Source organism: Marmota marmota, unplaced genomic scaffold (assembly GCF_001458135.2).
Source record: "Marmota marmota marmota unplaced genomic scaffold, marMar, whole genome shotgun sequence".
In the NCBI taxonomy this organism is placed as follows: domain Eukaryota; kingdom Metazoa; phylum Chordata; class Mammalia; order Rodentia; family Sciuridae; genus Marmota; species Marmota marmota.
In genome coordinates, this window is record NW_026000000.1 from 7,991,362 (window position 1) to 8,007,797 (window position 16,436).

The 16,436-nt window shown below is 45.1% G+C and overlaps 2 protein-coding genes across 3 annotated transcripts in view; both read left to right on the forward strand.

The window, feature by feature from the left end:
• Positions 1 to 8,616, forward strand: part of Fam170b (family with sequence similarity 170 member B) — a 32,792-nt gene extending 24,176 nt beyond the window's left edge. The window contains exon 3 of the mRNA XM_048807488.1: positions 8,506 to 8,616. The gene's annotated coding sequence lies outside the window, so the exon portion shown is untranslated. The remainder of the gene's footprint in view (positions 1 to 8,505) is intronic.
• The window catches only part of Vstm4 (V-set and transmembrane domain containing 4), a 92,820-nt gene continuing 76,683 nt past the window's right edge, over positions 300 to 16,436 (forward strand). The window contains exons 1-3 of one of the 2 annotated variants that reach the window (XM_048807487.1): positions 343 to 412; positions 8,506 to 8,907; positions 11,522 to 11,652. In XM_048807487.1, the coding sequence (XP_048663444.1) occupies positions 358 to 412; positions 8,506 to 8,907; positions 11,522 to 11,637 (573 nt within the window). In that variant the 5' untranslated portion in view covers positions 343 to 357 and the 3' untranslated portion in view covers positions 11,638 to 11,652. Of the gene's footprint in view, positions 413 to 8,505; positions 8,908 to 11,521; positions 11,653 to 16,436 lie in introns of those variants that run through there. The other variant, XM_015498909.2, reaches the window with a different exon arrangement.

Sequence of the window (16,436 nt, forward strand, 5' to 3'; positions counted from 1 at the left end):
CCCACCCGCTTCCCCTTAGGAATCACAGTGTCCTTGGGGGCAAGAGACCAACAAGCCCTTTGCAGCTCTGTATTTTCCAAGTCAGAGCAACCACCTGTCAGCACCTCAATTGTCTCATCTGAGAAATGGACAAGGCAAAAGGAGACACCCACGGGTCACTGAACGAGCGGAATGCGAGGCCTCTCCACTGGCCCATCGCAGGGCCAAGGGACCCAGAAGTCCTGGCCCCAGAGGTGGCAGGCGGCCCGAGGGCGGGCCGGGACCAGGGCCGGGGGCGGGCGCGGGGCGGGCTGGTGGCGGCCAGGCCTGGCGGCGGCGGCGCTCTCCCGCCTCACAGCGCCGGGCGGCGGCGGGGAGATGCGGCTCCTGGCGCTGGTGGCGGCGTTGCTGCTGGCGCGGGCCCCGGCCCCGGGTAAGCGCAGTGGGGCGGGCGGGCAGGGAGCGGGAGGTCGGGCGGGGGGCCGGGAGCCAGCGCTGGGGAGGTTTGGGGCCTGGCGGGGAGGCCCCTGTCGCCTAGGGTCCCCGCTCCGCACCCGCCGGCAGAGGGACGGGGACTGCGCTGTCACTGTCGCCGGTGCGCTCGCTCTGATGGGCTCGCTAGTGCGGCGGGGCTCAGCGGCGCCTTCCTAACTTTCCGCCTAAGCCCTCCAGGGAACGCGGTTTCTTCCAGGACCTGAGCCCAGGGCTCCAGCACAAAAATGCTCTCACGACACCCCGATGCCCTTCCAAGTGACAGGCCTCGGAGGGGAGGACTGGAGCAGGATCCGCAACCCTTAGATCATGGTTTGTTTCCTTTTATTCCACAACGGACAGGACCCACAACTGTTGGCAGGCTCCTCTGGTCAGCAACTTTCCTTTAACTTTCTGCGCAGAGCAGAGTGGCTGGAAGTTGAAGTCCGGAGCTAGCTGCTGGATCTGCCCCAGCCGGAGTTGGGGGCTGCAGACTTGTCACGGGCCTTTTGAGGTGACCAGGACTGTTAGATAGGATAACCTGGGCTGGAGGAAGCCTGACCCTTTCTCACAAGAATCCGGATTCGGGCAGCCTTTCTGCCCACACTACTGGCTTGCATTTTTTTTTATGGCTCCAACTTGTAAATTGCTGAAGAATTTTCTTTTCTTTCTCTGGCTGGCTGCCTCCCTGCTGTAAGGATCATGCTGGCTAGAATAATAGTAATAATAATTATATCAATGGTTCACTTTTTCTGGGTACCTATCAGGTGCCAGGTATTTCAAAGTAATAATGACAAGCTCAAATATTTATAGATCCAAGTAACTCAGTTCATCTGGCCGGTAACCTAAGAGAGGTGCTATCATTGTCCCCATTTTGTAGATTAGGAAGCAGAGGCATGGGTTCATGAATTGACTTAAGTTCATAGACTAGTAAGCAGCAGAGTCAGGATTTGAACCCAGGAAGCCTGGCTGTAGACTCTGTGCTCACAACAGCTAAGCTGGGTGCCATTATTTTCTAAATGAGGGACTGCTGCTCAGAGTTCAGTAATTTTTCTGGGGTGATCCAGCTTCCCAGTGCTGGAGCTGGTGCTTGAACTAGTCTAGTACACACTCGAGTCTGAGGTGGAGGGACTTAGATGCCAGAGGAAGGAAATCTATCCATTGTCCCCAGCATGTCCTGCTACAAGTGCAGTGAACCTGAAATCTTGGCCATGGGAAATGCTTCTTTCATGGTAGTCACTGTCTTGATGGAGAATGACAGGAAGTTTGTCTGGGTTCATCAGACTAGGCTGTCTCTCATGGCCTGCATGGAGTAGCCAGCAGCCAGGAGATGCACATGGGCATCCAGGCCCTTTCTCCCTGTGCTCTATGACCACCCAGGTGCTGTTAGAGGGTAAATGAGATTTACTGTTTGGGGTCAAGCACATTATCATGTTTCCAGAAGTCCTCAGGAACCTGCAAAGTTGGAATTTGGGATTCTTTAGAGTCTCTCCTGGCTATGCTCCTTCTTGGATGGCACTCACCCCACATACCTGCTCTAAGTTCTTCATCCAGGACTCTTCATCACCATTGGCAAGGGAAAGCCTGGCAGAGCAGCTTACTACAGAAGTCCAGGCTCTAACCCCTGTTTTGGGGTGGAGTGGGACCTTAGTTCTACCTTTCATTTCATAGAAAAGAAAACCAACTGGCAAAATATTAAGAGCCAAGCCTTAGTCCAGAGTGGTGGTAATGAGTTGTCTTTGAAGCCAGATTTCCTATGTTCAAATTCTAACTTTGCCATGTGCTTTGTGAACTTGAACAAGCTGCTTAGCCTCTCTGTGCCTCAGTTCTCTTGTCTGTAAAATGAGGATTAGCAGAGTATGAGGATAAATTGGGAAAATAAATATAAAGTGTTTAGAACTCTTCTTGGCATAGAGTTCACATTAGCCGATGTTAAGCCTCTATCATTGAGCAAGGTCTTGGATAAGAGCTAATTTTAGGTGATAGGCTTAATATGAATGAATCACCCAGGGGCTAAGTCTGGTAGCACTTCTGCTTAGTGGTTAGTAAACACAGGCTCCTGTTGCTGTGGATTTTTAAGTAATGCAATATATTTCTTTCAGAGTTTCATTGTCATGAATTTGAACTATCTATCCTTTAATCACTAAGAAGCTCTTTGCTGCTGATTGAGTACTTCAGTTTGCATTCCTTTTAAACTTAGAGGCTTCTGGGGGCTAGAGCCACCACCACCTTCCTGGCCAGATCAGAACTGAGGGACCCAGCTGTGCCCACCCCTGTGTCCTGGGCGAGCCTGGTGCCTTGTTTTTGACAGAGGACCTTCATTGCCTGCATCTGGGAGTGCTTGTGCCCCAGTCCTCAGCTGCTTCATGAGAAGTAGGTTGTGTACGGATCGGCTGCATGGATGACTTTTTAGGCTAGTTTTCATGACATTAGTGAATGAAAATAGTGGGGTTAGACCCCTTAACTTTTATACCCAGGGAAACCTTATGTACAAACATAACCAGTTATCTAATGAATGGGATCCAGTGCAAAACAAAAAAATTTGGGCCCCTAATTAAAAATTATTAGAATTTCAAGAAATGAACAGTACAGGTAAAAGCCAGGGGAAGAACCCTTCCAAGCACAGGGCACTGTGTGCCTGCAGATTGTGTGCCTGTGAAGCCCTCCCTACTCAAGATCAGTGTGGGTCACTTTCTATCGCTTCCACCTCCCCAGCACTCAGTGCATGTAAACCACCATCTGCAGTTTAAAGTGTTTTCCTCATTGGAATCCTAGGCTTACCCTGAAAGGCATCATCTTTCCATTTTCTAGATGAAGAAACTGAGGCTCCAAGAGCCTCCTATCTACCAGAGCCAGATCTCCAATCTATTTGGGCACCAGCCCCTGGCTGTCCTCTCAGTCCCTCCAAGCCACCAATTGTGTTTCATTGTTTCTCCCTAGAAAGCTGGGAAGGCCTGGGACCATGCAAATCCCAATCTTTTCTCCATCAGTACTATCACCTTCCTCTTTCATGCACTTTTATTTGTAGCCTATGACACTATAGTTAAGTTTTCCTGTCTTTTTCCAGAGTAACAGTTGCCCTATACCCTGGCCTTTTAGCTCCATGAAGTCAGGAATGCCATCTTCTTATTTGCACAGTGAATAACCTTGAGGAGGCAGGAATTCTGAGTGGGGAGATGTTATGTGGGGGCCTACCTCTACCTCAATTCCTCAATGAAGAGTCACAAAGCAAAAAATTAAATTCCTTTTTCAGCTTGTGTGACTTGAACAATTCTCCTTTTAGTTCAGGAGAGGGAGGATCTGCCCAGACCAGCTGTGTTATCTTACCTAGAGGAGGAGGGGAGCGACACCCACCCTGTCCTGTTCTGTGGCTGGCTTAGCCCAGTTGTGTCCAGCCTGTCCCTTAGGTGTCAATGCTCTGTCATTCATGCTGACATCCATAAGGGCAAGGCCTGGGCTTCCAGGGCACTGAGCTCTCTCTAACCTACCTCTGGACATTGGTGTGCCCAGTTTCTCATTGTCCTGTCTCCCAGTGTCACGTGGTGCCTGCTGACCACAGTAGGAAAGAAGCTGCCCAACTCTCTCTCCTAGTACTGACATAAATGTCCTTCTGTGCTCTTCTTGCACCGTCTCTCATCTCCTCTCAGCTCTCGGGCTCCATGCATGTAAGCTGGGTCCCCACATTTGCAGCCACTTCTAGTGCTTGGGGAGGGTGTTGGCTTTGCTGAGAAAGCTCACTGGAAGCACAGGAGCCCCACTACCTGAGAGTGCATGACCTCCAACAAAGCTTTCCGGTGGGGCATGGTGTTCAGCTCTGTTTCAATCACCCCCTTGTGCTGACTGTGGTTGTGAGTATCAGTGGAGGGCTAAGGTGAGCCTAGAACTGCCAGTTCCCAGACTGGGTGACTTAAACAATGGGAATTTATTTTCTCAAAGTTCCGGAGGCTGAGTTCAAGATACTGGCAGAGTTGCTATCTCCCAAGGCTTGTAGATGGCATCTTCTCCCTGTGTCCTCTCGTGGTCTTCCCTCTGTCCTAATCTCCTTTTATGAGGACACCAGTCATGTTGGATTAGAGCCCACCCTAATGACCTCATTTTAATTGAATTACTTCTTTGAAGGCCCTACCCCAAATACAGCCACAATCTGAGGGGCTGGGGATTAAGACTTCAACATGTGCATTTTGTGGCTGTACACAACTCAAACCATAGCAAGGCTTTTTGCACGTGGGAGAAACAGATGTTTGGGTCATTGGTAAGAGAAAATGGGGGCAAAATGAAGGCAGAGAGGTGTGATGATAAAGAGGAAAAAAAAGGGTTCATCTAGGGAAGCAGCTCCGTCCATTCCTTTCCTGGGAGCTGCTGATCCGGGCCTGAGGCACAGAAGTGGAAGGGTTACTAGTTTGCTTCCAAGATGGAATCTGGCCTCCCATGGGGACTGGAGCACTTGGCACGTTCTCCTGGTTTCAGTCACTATAAATAATCCCTTCTTCATGCAGCGTTAACAGGAGGAGCCCGGGGCGTGGGGTCCACAGCACCATCATCCCACCCATATTGTTTCCATTTCCTGCTTCCCAGCTCTCCTAGACTCCAGTGGGGAGCTCTGGGGGTGGGGCACGGCTGGACTTGGATTCTGGAAGCCAGCTGCTGCATCTCTGTGTTCTCCCTCCTCCTGCCCAGCCCCCTGTGCCTGTTGGGGTGGGGTCAGCCTGGGGTCCCAGCTGCTTCCTTGCTCATCAGGGAGCCCCGCCACAGGCCCCCGTGTGCTTCAGACAGGGCCTCAGCAGTTGGGTGGAAACACAGTCGGACTAATCTAACATGGCATGTGGGCAAGATGCCCGCCAGGTGGGTGAGAGGCAAGGAAGAAGTGGGCCAATTCCTCTTCTATTGCCCTTTATGAGTGACTCTGGACAATAGTAGGATTGTTACTGCAAAAGCCAGGCACCTGCTCACAGGATACTCTAGAATCCAAGAATTTTAATTCAATCATATCCATAAGATGCCTTTTGTCATGTAAAATAACATTTGCATGTTCCCCAGAAATTGAGGCAGGACATCTTGACTCCTGTCAATCTGTATTTCCCAAGTATCTGCCTGGGCTGACCTTGTTCATCCTCACTGTAAACACTGAGGGCCTCAAACCTGTTCACAATGTGCTTAGAGTTCAGCTGAGCATTGGTGTTTTTTTCTTAAGTTCACTCTCATCTATTTTTTTTTTTTTAAGATAACCAAAGACTGCCATGGTGTAGTGTGTTCTTATCTCAATCCCCTTGTGAATGTTACTTTACTTGACAAAAGGCACTCTATGGACATTCTTAAGTTAAGATTTCTGAATTATGCTGGAGAGTTCTTAGGACTAATGCCTGGCTTCTATGAGAAAAGAAATGAAAGAAAATTGATGCTCAAGTCATAACTCTTGAGGTGTTCAGTCTACTAATATCAGTAGTGGAAACCATTGAAGAGGATGACTGCTATGGATTGACCATGGTATATCTCCTCTAAAACTCAGGTTGAAATTTAATTTCCATTATGAGATATTAAAAGCTGGGACCATATACTAATCAGCTTTTGGTCATTGTTACCAAAATACCTGACAGGAACAAGGTAGAAGAGAAAAGTTTATTTGGGTTCATGCTTTCAGAGGTTCAGACTATGATGGGCTGGCTCCATTGCTCTGAGCCCAAGATGAGGCAGAACATCATGGCACCTGGGCATGGTAGAGAGAAGTAGCTGGGAAGGAGAGGGGGTGGGGAGAGAGGGGTGGGGAGAGAGAAAAGCCTGGGATAAAACATAATCTGCAAGGGCACACCCCAGTGACCGACTTCCTTTAGCCATACCCTACCAGCCTACAGTTACCACCAGTGGTCCATTCAAATTATCAATCCATCAAATGGATGCATCCATTGATTAAGTTATAGTTCTCATGATCTAATCATTTCACTTTTGAACATTCCTGCATTGTCTATTGCTTGAACCTATTGTGGTGGGGGTATCTCATATCCAAACCACAGTGAACCTTTAAGAAATGATGAGGCTCTGTTTTCACAAATGAGTTAATGGGTCAATAAGTTATCATGAGGTTGATTCTGCTGTAAAAGTCAGTTGGACAAGGTCTCAAACACCCTTGTCTCTGCCGTGTCATGCCTGTGTCACCTCAGGATGCTGCCAGCAAGATGCCGTAACCAGATGTGGCTCCTCAACTTTGAACCAGAGCCAAATTAAGCCACTTTTCTTTATAACTTCCTAGTCTGTGTTATTATTAGAAACTGGACAAAGACCAATGACATATCGATGGGATTTTTACAATGAAGGATATTTTTTATGTGACAAGTCTCACCTGACCCCATTACAGCTTCAACTTTGTTCATCCACAGTCTCTGTCAGATGTTCAATTGTGATCTCTTTTTCTTTCTTCCTTCTTGTTTATCTGTAGCACTGACCAGGTGACAAAGCTTTTGTTGACTCTTTGATCTGGGGCTCAAGTTCCTTCATGTGACCAGAGGGAGACATTGAGGGTCTGAAAACTGTGGGTTTGGATTACCCTAGAAGGAGACATTGGGGGTCTGACAATTGTGGGTTTGGATTACCCTAGAAGGAGACATTGGGGATCTGACAATTGTGGGTTTGGGTTACCCTGGGGATACCTGCTTGTTGGTTGCAAAGGCAGCAGTGGTGTTTAATGGAGTTGCACCTGTGAAGTGTAGGAATAGGGACACAGGACCTGGTGAGAGGACAGCACTGATTGTATAGAAAGAGGTTCCAGCATTCTGGGCAAAGCATCTTTTTTCATGGGTTCTGTCTGCCAGTTTCTTATTTTGTTTTCTGTTGCTATAACAAAGTACCTGAGGCTTGGTAATTTATAAATAAGAGAAATTTATTTGGCTCATGTTTCTGGAAGCTGAGAAGTCCATGAGCATAACACTGGCATCTGCTCAGTGTCTGGTAGAGGCCTTCTTGCTGCACCTTAACATGGTTGGGGGCATCGCATGAAAAGGCAGAGCAAGCATGCCAGGTCTCTCTCTTTTTATAAAGTCACTAATACCATCGTGGAGTTCTACTCTCATGACCTCATCTAATCCTAATCACTCCCAAGGCCCACCTCCAAATACCATTAAGCTATGATTTGGGGAATTGTTTTGACACATGAACTTTGTGAGACACATTTAAACCATAATATGGGGAGGCTCCCCCTGGGGGCTCCGGGACAGCATCGCCTCTCTGCACAGCCACCCTACACTAAGAACAGTGGGTCCTTGGAAAAGCGAGCAACGCTCAGTCTCTCTGCGACCTGCTGAGTGGTTGGGTGGGCATCAGGGTGTCTCCATTAAAGATCATCTCAGGGAAGAATGTGACTGGGAGAAGGAGTCTGGTCCTAATGAAGAAACCCAAACAGAAAAAGGTGGATGGGGAATGGAGTTCTGAAGCCTCTTTTGGGGTGTTGGGCGAGTCCTTCAACTCTTCCTGTTCCTGAGGCTTGTTCTCTATTCTTGCATGTCAACTGAGAGCTCTGTTGTTCTCCGTTAGTGGTACTAGTGCAGCATCCTGCTTGACCATTACTGAGCATGTTCCCTGGTTAGTGTTGAAATAGCTCAGATGGAGAAAGAGGGAATAAAGGCAGGCTCAGCCTTGTGGTGGCAGACCGTCAGAGGAGGTGGCTCGTCCCTGACCCTGGGCAGATCTGACCCTGTCCAGAGACCTTGGGGGAGGCTGACAGGGGAGATGGGATGTGTGCTGAACATTTTTAAGAAGTTGCAAACTTCCAAATTTTTTGTGTGACAACAAATTAACAATTTTTGAAACATGTTCAGCCAGATGGTTGGTGTTTGGCATCCCATGTGAATGGGATTGTCCATAGATGAGCACGTGGTAGGCCACGGAGGCTGTCCTCAGAAGAAGCCCTCCTCCGACCATCAGGAAGGTGGGGAGTGAACATGGAAGGTACAGGGGTCGCCTGTCTCCCTGGTCATGCTGAGCACTCAGCTCCACTGTGGACTGGCCACATGAGGACAGGCTGTAGCCTTCAATCATCATTTTCTCTTTTTCCCCTTTTCTCTACAGAGGTCTGTGGGGCTCTCAATGTCACCGTGTCCCCAGGGCCTGTGGTTGACTACCTGGAGGGGGAAAATGCCACCCTCCACTGCCATGTCTCCCAGAAGAGGCGGAAGGACAGCTTGTTGGCCGTGCGCTGGTTCTTTGCACGTTCGAACTCCCAGGAGGCCTTGATGGTCAAGATGACCAAGCTCCGAGTGGTGCAGTACTACGGGAACTTCAGTCGCAGCGCCAACAGGCAGAGGCTGCGCCTGCTTGAGGAGAGGCGGGGGACGCTCTACAGGCTCTCAGTGTTGACCCTTCGGCCAGCAGATCAAGGGCATTATGTCTGCAAAGTCCAGGAAATCAGCAAGCACAGGAATAAATGGACAGCCTGGTCCAATGGCTCCTCAGCAACAGAAATGAGAGGTGAGGGCACATGTAGTCTCTCTGGAGATGTAGGGTGCGGAGGCCTGGGAGGAGGCCAGGTCAGTGGTCAGTCCTGTCACAGTGCAGAGGACAACAGTTCAGCTCTGCTAGAACACATCTTGTCTGTCTGTGGGCCACAGCCACGTGAGTTGAACCATGGGGAGGAGGGCAGAGCTTTATTTGGACATTTGGGCTGATGCGGGGTGTAGACATGGAAATGGGGAACAGAAAGGAGCAAGTGTCTGCCCCTAGGCCATTTAACTTGTTCTTTGGGTAACACCTTTTTCATGTCTAAAACATTGGAGTAGATGTGCTCTCTCAAAGGTAAACAAATCCAGACACAGGCTAAGCAAAGCCAATTAAACATATAAAAATGTTCATAACTTTCAAGTAAGTGTGATCATCTAGCTTGTGATTTAATGTGAATCTACTTTCAGTGAACAAAGTGAAACTTACAAAAAGCAATGGAAAGAGGATGGGGTCTTTGGTCCATGTGGAGCCCATCAGAGTTTGCTAAGTTGCTTCTGGAAGTTAGGCTCCTACCTTCCCACAGAGGCCGGGAGACAGGTTCTGTCATCAGGTGAAGGCTGGAACAAACAGTAAGTTCTTTTACCAGCCTCGATTAGTCTCAGGCAGGCACCCTGTGGAGAGTGGATCATTCTAGGCATGCACCCCGAACTGTCAGAAATTTTGTGTTTGTTCAAGTTTTTAATAGGCCTAGCTGAGAGAGGGTTCGGAGGAGCTTGACTAGAGTTTGGTCAAGAAATGAGCCTTTACCGGTGCCAGCCTCTAACTTAGATCTATGCAGCCTTGATTACTTTGGCTAGAGTGCTGGATACCCTGCAGGTGCCATGTGTCAGTAGGTCCTGATGTGAATTGCCAGGCCTAACAATAGGGCAGACTGGTGGCTCTGAGGAGTTGCCTAGGGGGACTGAACCAAGGTCAGACAACAGCTTGCTGTGAGATTCATCAGGAAGTGGGTGAAGGCTCAGAGGCGGCCCTCCCTTCTTGGGGACAGATAGGAAGTGCTTGCCATAGTTTTGGAGCGTTTTGGCTACCAAGTACTAAATCGAAGGTCAGCATTTTTGATTACCGGTATTCTGTTTAAGAAGATACCTCTTGCAATTTTAACAAAACTTTCTATTGTGCACTCAACTTATAACTTTGATTGCTTTGAACTTGAATTTAGCTTGCAGAAGATCAGAGTAAAGCTGGTGGTCTCCAGCAAAAACAAGAATGATCTAATTTTATGATGTATATGTAATAAATATTAAAGGCCTTAGTGATATTGTTTTGATAGCTTTTTGTTAAGGAATAAAACTCAGCTGTGAAGGTAGTTTTAATATTCTATATGAATATGAAACATATTAAAGAAAAATTATTTATATGAGTGGTCTTTAAAGCATGTCTTTGTAATGTTTGTTAACACAGAATGATATAATAATTGAAATGCTGTGCACTTTTTTCTCCCTAAACAAATTAATTCAAGAAAACAAATGACTATTAGTATAAAAATGTATCTTGGCACAGAAAACAAAAGCTACATTAAAAAAAAAATACCGGGGCTGAAGAGGGAATCCACACTGACTATCTCTTGGCTCTGAAACATAGATTGTGTGTGTGTGTGTGTGTGTGTGTGTGTGTGTGTGTGTGTATTGCTTGTCTTTACGTCCCAGTATATTCTGGAGTCATGCACTAAATCTCTTGGCAGTAATAAAGCTCTGCCAATTAGAACATATAAAAAGGTTTACTACTTTCAAATAAGTGTAATCATCTAGTTTGTTATTTAATGTGAATTAGTGAGTGAAACGGGGTTTCTTCTAGAACATTTATTTGGAAACTTGCTTCAAAAACCTGAGGTAGTTTGTAAGGCTTCACTGGAAATAAAGGATCTTTTCCCCTCCATCTTTTTCCCCCCAAATTTCCTCATCCTCCCTTTTCTCTTCCCTCCTATCTCCCCTTCCCTCACTCTGTCTTTTTTCTCCTTCCTCTTTCCTCTCTGTCTCTCCTCTTTCTCTCTCACTGCCCTTCACGTTCTTTTGACCTCTCACCTGGAAGTGGTTCTAACTTCACAGTGAGCTGCTTCCTGCTCTGCCTGCCTCATTCTCTGGGGACGGCCACAGTTCATTGATGGGAAGAATGGAAACTTGAGCTATGATCATAACCTACCCGATGCTCCACCGCAGCTCTGAGGGATTATGCCCGGGGGTTAGGAAAGGTAACCCTAGGTAAAAGGCCTGAAACCAGTCCGTCTTGTTCTGGTTGGGATGTATGCTTCCTGGGCTGGAGGAAGCTTGCAGAGCCTTGGCTGGTTGCTTGTCTTTTCTGGGCAAGATTGGGGCCAGCTTGCTGCTCCAGCCTCCCAGGGTGCCTTTCCTGGTGCCCTTTGTCTTGCTTAGACCTGGGGACCTTGTTTTCCTACATCTCCACTTTAGTTGTTATGTGGAAAACAAAAACATAAGCCAGCAGCAAAATGCTAGTTCTGTGGATAAACACATTTGGGTTGGAATGTTAAACAGGACTGCCTAGAGGTGTTTTGGAGGGCCTTCCCACCTGCTCCACCCAGGCTCCAGAGTCTTTTCTACCATTCATTCTTTTCCCCTCCTTTCTACCAGGTTCTCAAGCCATCTGTGGGAGGGGGGAATGCTTCTTGGGGTTTCCCTTGTAACACTATCCCACTGTTGGCCCTTCACTGTGAACTTGATCATGTGCTCCTTCCTGCAATGTTCTTAATGTGGGATAAAATGGCCTTTCACTGTAAACTCCCAGAAAGAAAGACCAGGGCCGGTCTCTTCACATCTGGCTGTTGCAAGCCCCTCTTCCAGCAGATGGAGGGTCTTGACTCATGCCAAAATATGTAAGGAATGGTTCCTGGCACAAAGTAACTGCTATAGGAGTATTGGCTCTTATTATTTGTCCTGATTTCCACATATTTGTTGTTTTCTTCTGCAAAAATAATGTAGTTCAGTTTCAGAGAATATGGAAAAACACTGAAAGTGTTTAAAGAAGAAAATAAAAAAAGACTTACCGTGTCTTCATCCACCATGCTAACATTTCAATGTCAATCCTTCTAGTATTTTGTACAAATAGAAATATGAAACCTCACTTCAGTCTTAGTATAAATACTGTTCTGTGCCTGGCTTTTTTGACATTGGTAAATAATGTTCAAGTTTCCCTTGTTAGATATGCTTCCATAGTGTAATTTTAATGGCAGAATAGCATACCATGGTGTGGATGTACCAAAATTTAGCTTCCCACTTATTATATTGAACATTTAAGCTGTGCTAAATCTTTGTCAGTTAATCTCCAGAAATGTCACTGTTTAGTATAAGTCCTAGTAATAAAATTCTGGGTCCAAGCATATACCCGACTTAAAAATTGATGCTAGAATAGTTAATAAATTTATTTTCTCACCAGCATTAAAAATAAATTTTTCCATAGATTCATCTTTATAATCATGATGGTTAGTTTTCTGTATTCACTTGATTTGGCTTAAGGATGCCCAGATTGCTGACAAATCATGATTGATAGATATGTTGTTTCTGGTTCTCTGAACCTTATTTCTTAGAACCCTGACTAATTCAATAACATATACTTTTTGAGGATGATGGTGATGATGATGATGATGGTGATGATGATGATGATGATGATATGACAAATATGTGGAAACAGTACCTGTCACAAAATTGAACCTCAGTAAATACTTGATAAATGTATGAAGTGCTCTTTGTGAGGTGGAATTAATATCCCTTGCTGTGGATACCTTTGAGGTAGAAATGACAAGGTAGATACAGTAACTCTCTCTGGGAAACCCGAATCTCTTTTCCTTGACCTATTCCAGTTGTACATCTTATTTGAGGCTCCACATCCATCTTTCCTCTTCCACTGTACCTTCTTTGAGTTTGCCAAACCACAGAAAGCTTTCTTACCTACGGCATCCTGCAGATTATATATTTTTAGTACTGTTGGCACCACTTTCTATAGTAACTACAGGGAATGATGTAAAAAATGTGTATATGAATAAAAAACAAGGAAAATACAAAAATGTAAAAGTCGATGGACCTAATGTCCCCTGCTCTGCTCCTAGCCCCACAGATATTCATCATCCACATTTGGTTTAGATCTTTCAAGTCCTTCTTCTACTGACATTCATCTATATCCTCATAAGAATATTTTAACAGTAGCACATGTATTGATTTACAGTTATTGTTGATGGTATTATATGTATTTTTTTTTTTTTTGCTGGCATTATATAGTGAGATAAGACCAGTCTGAATCCAATCATTCCCACAGTGATGGACTTAAGAAACTTTCAATTTTCACCACACAAACAGTGATTTAGTGAACAGCTTTGTTTGCACTTCCAAGTGTCTCTGTTGATTGGATTCTTGGAAAGAGGTTGCTGGGCCTAAGGCTGTGCATATTTAAATTTTTAATAGACAATGCCAAATTAAATTATATACTTGTAAGATACAATGGTGGGACAATCACAGGATAAACATCCCCATTTCAAAAAACATATATGGGACCATAGAAAGGACGAATGAAAACCAAGTAGGATTAAAAACTCAGGAATGTGATCATAAAATCTGCAAATCTGTAGCTTCAGATCTAGCATCTGGAGCACTCCATGGCATGACATGAGCTCTGAAGGACTTGTGCAGCCCTGCTCTCATGACTTTGCCAGTTGCAGCCCACAAGACCTCTCTCTTAGAGTCCTCTGCTTCTTGCCCATTTTCTTGGCAGACATCACACGTTTCTGGCATCTCTAACTTCCTGGGGCCTCCACTGAAGCTTTGGTTTCACTCTCAGAACTTCTCAGAGGCTGTCAATAGGGATTCTGACCTCACCACGCGCTGCATGGTCTCCCATGGTCTTCCACTCTGAAATCTTGGTGGAAGCTTCCATGATCTCACAACTCTTGCTTTCTGCATGTCTGCAAGACGAAGATCACATGATGACACCAACGTCTGCCACCAACAGACCTGCTTGGACTATTAGCTGTGGTGGCCTCTGAGTGCTAGAATGGCTGAGCAATATGAAATGAATCCTGGGGGAGCAACTTCCTAGGCAGTCCTGTGCAAGTAGGGTGCACCAAACTCACTCTCCTCAAAGAAACCTCTTTCAGACCTCTTTTATCCTTTTACACTCTTGAGCTTGCAACCAGTGGGGTCAGGTCAATTCCCCAGATACATTCCCTCAAGGCATCTTTCCTGTTGTGCTGGTGCAAAGTAATGATTTCTTTTTAATGGTGCCAATTTCTTTAGCTATCACACCCTCAACTTTTCACAAGTTTCTTTTCTAGTCAAAATGCAAGTTTTTGAAATCTTTTTATTCTGTCTTTTTTTCAAAATTAGCCATGGTAACTCCGGCTAAAAGTAGCCAGTGATATAGTTTGATACCCATGATATAGCTTGAATGCTGTGCTGCCTTGAAATTTCTTTCACCAGATTAATTAGTCCACCACCTTTAAACTCAGCCTCACAGAAAGTTTCAGGATATGGACAAAATGTAGACAAGTTCTTTGCCAGAAAGTAACATGAATGGCTTTTTGCACAATTCCCAGTTGAGTCCTCATTCCCATATGAAACCTCATGAGCACAGTATTTACTGTCCAAATTCCTGTCAGCATTCTGATCTTCATCCGCATCAGAATCACCCATTAAGCTCTGCTTACAATGTTCCAAGTTTTCTCTAGTGGGCTTCTCCTAACTTTTCCAAATGTATCCCACCAACCAGTTCCAAAGGTTTCTGAGCAACATTATCAGAGAGTGTCATAGCAACAACGCCACTACTCAGAACCAATTTTCTGTTAGTCAGCTTTCTGTCACTGTGGAAAAAATACCTGGGAAAATTAACTTAGAGGAGGAAATATATATTTGTTTCAGGGTTTCAGTCCTTAGTCATTTGACCATTGCATTGACCTTGTGGCAAGGCAGAGTGTTACAGGGAGTGCATGGTGGAGTAAAATGACTCATGGTGGATGGGAAGCAGAAGAGAGGATTTGGGGAGTGATTAGGGACAAAATATAGTCTTCAAGGCCATGCCCCCAGTGACCTACTTATTTTTAACTAGGTCACACATCAAAAGTTTCCACTACCTTCCAAATAGTGCCAACAACTGGAGACTGCACCTTCAACCCATGAGTCTTTGGGATTCCAGATCCAAACCATAACACTCTTTCATCTTTTTGAAATACGCTTTTTGAAAATTTTACTTATTTATTTATTCTAATTAGGTATATATGACTGCAGAATGCATTCTGATTCATTATAAACAATTGCAGCACAACTTTTCATTTATTTGGTTGTACATGATGTAGCATCACACCATATGTGCAGTCATACGTGTGCCTAGGGTATTGATGTCCATCTCATTCCACCATCTTTTCTGCCCCAATATTCCCTCTCCTCCCCTCTCTCTCTTTTTGTCCAATCATAGTTCCTTCATTTTTCCCATGACCTGCCCCTCCCATTATGGATCAGCATCCACTTATCAGAGAGAATATTTGGGCTTTGGTTTTTGGGGATTGGCTTACTTAGCAAGATATTTTCCAACTCCACCCATTTACCTGCAAATGCCATAGTTTTATTCTCTTTTACTGCTGAGTAATATTCCATTGTGTATATATACCACAGTTTCTTTATTCATTCATCTATTGAAGGGCATCTACGTTGCTTCCACAGTTTAGCTATTGTGAATTGAATTGCTATATACATTGATGTGGCTGCGTTACTATAGTATGCTGATTTTAAGTCCTTTGGGTAGAGACTGAGGAGTGGGATAGCTGGGTCAAATGGTGGTTCCATTCCAAGTTTTCTAAGGAATTTCCATACTGTTTCCAGAGTGGTTGCACCAATTTGCGGTCCCTTCAGCGATGTATGAGTGTGCCTCTTCCCCTACATTCTCACCAACACTTAATGTTTTTTGTATTCTTAATAACTGCCACTCTGACTGGTGTGAGATGAAATCTTAGAGTAGTTTTGATTGGCATTTCTCTAATTACTAGAGATGTTGAACATTTTTTCATATATTTGTTGATCAATTGTCTATCTTCTTCTGAAAAGTGTCTATTCAGCTCTTTTGTCCATTTATTAATTGGGTTGTTTGTTTTTTGTGTGTGTTAATTTTTTTGAGTTCTTTATATATTCTGGAGATTAGTGCTCTGTCTGACATGTGTGTGGCAAAAATTTGCTCCCAAAATGTAGGCTCTCTCTTCACCTCATTGATTGTTTCTTTTGCTGAGAAGAAGCTTTTTAGTTTGAATCCATCCATTTATTGATTCTTGATTTTTATTTCTTGCACTTTAGGAGTCTTTTTAAGGAAGTCGGGGCCTACTCCAACATGATGAAAATTTGGGCCTACTTTTTCTTTTATTAAGCACAGGGTCTCTGGTCTAATTCCTAAGTCCTTGATCCACTTTGAGTTGAGTTTTGTGCATGGTAAGAGATAGGGGTTTAGTTCTATTTTGCTACATTTGGATTTCCAGTTTTCCCAGCACCATTTGTTGAAAAGCCTATCTTTTCTCTAAT